General features: G+C 54.6%; 1 protein-coding gene across 1 annotated transcript; it reads right to left on the bottom strand.

Moving 5' to 3' along the window:
* Window positions 1-611: 611 nt before the first annotated feature.
* Window positions 612-3,332, bottom strand: LOC100539332 (nucleoside diphosphate kinase 6-like; the record flags this gene model as incomplete). The annotated part of the gene is made up of 4 exons (XM_010726286.3): window positions 612-1,572; window positions 1,798-1,958; window positions 2,330-2,369; window positions 3,173-3,332. Coding segments are annotated over 4 exons (528 nt in total), but the record flags the coding sequence as incomplete, so codon positions are not given.
* Between the last annotated feature and the right edge of the window lie 5 nt (window positions 3,333-3,337).

Genomic DNA, 3,337 nt, shown 5'->3' with positions numbered 1-3,337 from the left:
GAACATAAGTGCACCGAATCGAGGAAGCTGGATGGCAGCACTTTGACAACTCACATTTTCTCAAACACAGCTGTCTTAAACTAAAGAGCAACTTGTTTGTGATCCATGACAGAACAGCGCGCTAATTAATTTGGGACTCAATCAGCAGAGCTTCAGTGTCACTGACACTCGTGCTTAACATCAGAATGGGGAGTTGGGCAAACAAACTCATGCTAAGTCCATTCCAAGGGCCCCTTCTCTGATTCAGTGCATTTGGAATTACGTGAAAGAAAGTTCACCCAGTACCTTGATTAAAAACAATTGTCAGTATTGGAAGAAACTATTAGGGGACAGTTTAAATGGATCAAAGACTCACACACGGACAGATCTCGAAACGCATCAGACAGGAGAACGTAAGCGAGCTCAGGGCTCTCACAGTAACTCAAACCCAAGTCCTCGTGCCCCACCACACAGCAACCTGCCAGCAATCTGATGGCTGAAACACTTGGAACATAACTTTCAAAGGATGTGAACTCTGTGCTTCAGCTCACAGCACCAGAAGCAATTCAGTCTGAGTCACCACTGGGTATTCTGTTACGAGGCTGAAGGTAAAGAGCTCCAGGCAGAACTCCTGCGGTGCCTGTGCACCTGCACAGAATTATTGCCTTTATTACACACTCACAGTATTCGTAGTTCTAACAGCCACTCTCAGGTTCCATCAGAGCCACCAACCCCGCGTTCCAGAAAGTCTAAAAGCAAACAATGTATGATCCTTCACAGGCACTGGGCTGCTCCACAGCTTTCTGCAATCCCTTCTAGAAGATCAGCCACAGGGTTGTCAGCCCAGACTAAAAGGAACTGCTTTCCCACTGAGAACAACTTCCAACCGTGCCCTCCACTGGGTGCTTACGATAAGAACTTTGATGAGAGTCTGAAGGCCACCTTTCCTCCCAGCTTGGATCCAGGAAAGCAATAACAGAAGAGTTACTATTGCACTGCTCACCACTGCATTTTTTTCCATATTCACCCCATGAAGCCCTTCCTTCGTAAGGGAAGGAGAGAACAGAGCAGACAGTAAGAATACGGGCCTATTATCAGCAATGCTAGTCACCCCCTGGCTGCCAAGTCCTTGGAGGAGTTCACCTGCACTGCCATACACAAATAAGCACACGAGGGCTGGGGAAGTGCTTGGCTTCATCTCTATGTTGACTTTCAGTACTGCTAGTGGAGAAGTTGTTTCAGGAGTGTCCCAGCAGCTGTATGCTGCACAAACAACAGTCCCAAGCAGCACAGCACGAGGCTCATCTGTCCTTCCTTTCCCCACAGTCCTTAAGACACGTCATGACTCTGTGCCTTGCTATGGGACCGACCCAAACAGTGAGGCTAGCAGCTTTATCCAGCTCAGCAGACCATACCCCCGTGCAACTCATGTCAACTCTGTTTCTTCACCCCTGATCACACAGTGGACACGCTTCTCTGCATTGTAATACATCTGCCCACAGCGCAGACGTGGCTCCTCCTGCTGGTACCAGAGCTGTTCATTGAACTCTGGGAAGAAGAAGGCAATTTCCCTGCTGGCTGACGCTGGGGAATCTGTAAGTAGAGAGGGAAGAGGTGAGATGCTAATCTTGCACCTAAAACATGCGCTGCTTTAGAGGGAAAGGCAGAAGCTGCGGATGTAAAGTGCCAGGCCTGGCTGCACGTGGAGTCTGCAGAAGGGAGCAAATTGTGAACAGAAAGCAAAGGCAGACAAAAATAGCATTGTTCAGCCCTCACCAAGCTCCAGTCCCTGCCCAATGCTCAGCCAAGAAGGCCTACCTGAACCATGGGTGGTATTCCTGGTGTCAGTGAGGCCATAAGCTCCTCGGATGGAGTCTGGGACACAATTTCGAGCTCGGAACACTTTGGTGGGTCCCATCAGTGATCTCCAGAGGGAGATGGCATTCTCATGGGCCAAGATATAAGCCCACATGGGGCCACTGAAAAAGGGACCAGGAAAGAGTAAGGTTATAACAGGGTGCAGCTTCTTCATTCTTATACTTATGACAAGCTCACAGTAGACAGCGATAGCTTGGAAACAAAGCATCTGCATGACCTCCATCTAGGTGATGGCACCACAGTACACTGGGATGCCATCCCACGGAGCGCTCTCTTGTCACACCGGAGCTGTTCCATGACAAATGCCCACCCTTCAGTCCAAAGCCTTCACCCTCAGCACATCACAAGCACAGGCTCCGACAAGATGCATCCCACGGTGAGGTGGAGCCCTCCAGATGTGGGCGTGCTGCTCAGGGTTCACCCCATCCCCTCCTCGTGCCCTGCACTGCCCGCCACGTGGCACAGCAGGTACCTGGCCATGAACTCCACCAGCCGCTGGTAGAAGAATCGCCCTGTGGGAGAGAAACAACCCTGAGTCACAGCACCCACCCAGTGTGCTCCCTGCCCACCCCTGGGAGAAGCAGCCTTCGGGGAATCAGAGAATGGTGTGGGTCGAAAGAGACTTGCACACAGTCATTCTAACCCGCAGGTTTGGGTTAGAAGGGCTCTTCAGGGCCGTCTGCTCCCACTCCCTGCAATAAGCAGGGACCCCCACAGCTCCATCAGTGCTCAGAGCTCCATCCCCTGCCCGTGGGCGTCTGCAGGGATGTGCAGCACCACCTCTCTGGGCAACCTGTGCAGTGCCTCATCGCCCTCAGTGTGAAGACCTTGCTCCTTACACCCAGCCTCAGTCTCCCTCTGCCAGTTAGAAACCATCTCCCCTTGTCCTGTCACACAGACCTGCTGAAGAGTCCATTCCCTCCTTTCCACAGCCCTTCAGATACAGAAGGCTGCTGCGAGCTCCCCCTGCAGCCTTCCTTTCTCCACCTGCACAGCCCCAGCTCTCACCCTGTCCTCGCAGGAGAGCTGCTCCATCCCTGAGACCTTTTTAGCGGCCCTCCTCTGCACACACCCCAACAGCTCCGTGTCTCTCCTGTGCTGAGCGCTCCCCATCTGCACGCAGTGCTCCAGGCGAGGTGTCCCCGCACAGAGCAGAGGTGCAGACCTCCTCCCTCGCCCTGCTGGCCGCTGCTCTGGATGCCCCCAGGGTGCAGTCGGCTCTGTGCCGTGAGGGCACAGCGCTGCCTCGCGGTGCTGCTCCCCACCAGCACCCCAGGGCCTTTTCCTTCCCGCCCCGCAGCCCCGCGCCGCCTACCCGCGTGCTCCCGGTAAAAGCGGCGGCTCTGCTCCCGCCCGCAGCGCAGCTCCTTGGCGCGCACGATGAGGAGGCGGTTGCTGAGGATGGTCTCATGCACGGCCTGTGGGCAGAGGCGCAGCGGCTGGGCGGGAGGCGCGCACCGCCAGGGCGTCCCGAGGGGGC

This window comes from Meleagris gallopavo, assembly GCF_000146605.3.
Source record: "Meleagris gallopavo isolate NT-WF06-2002-E0010 breed Aviagen turkey brand Nicholas breeding stock chromosome 1 unlocalized genomic scaffold, Turkey_5.1 Chr1_random_7180001838828, whole genome shotgun sequence".
Taxonomy (NCBI): Eukaryota; Metazoa; Chordata; class Aves; order Galliformes; family Phasianidae; genus Meleagris; species Meleagris gallopavo.
Note: the sequence above shows the minus strand (reverse complement) of the source record. Positions and strands in the feature narration are given on the sequence as shown.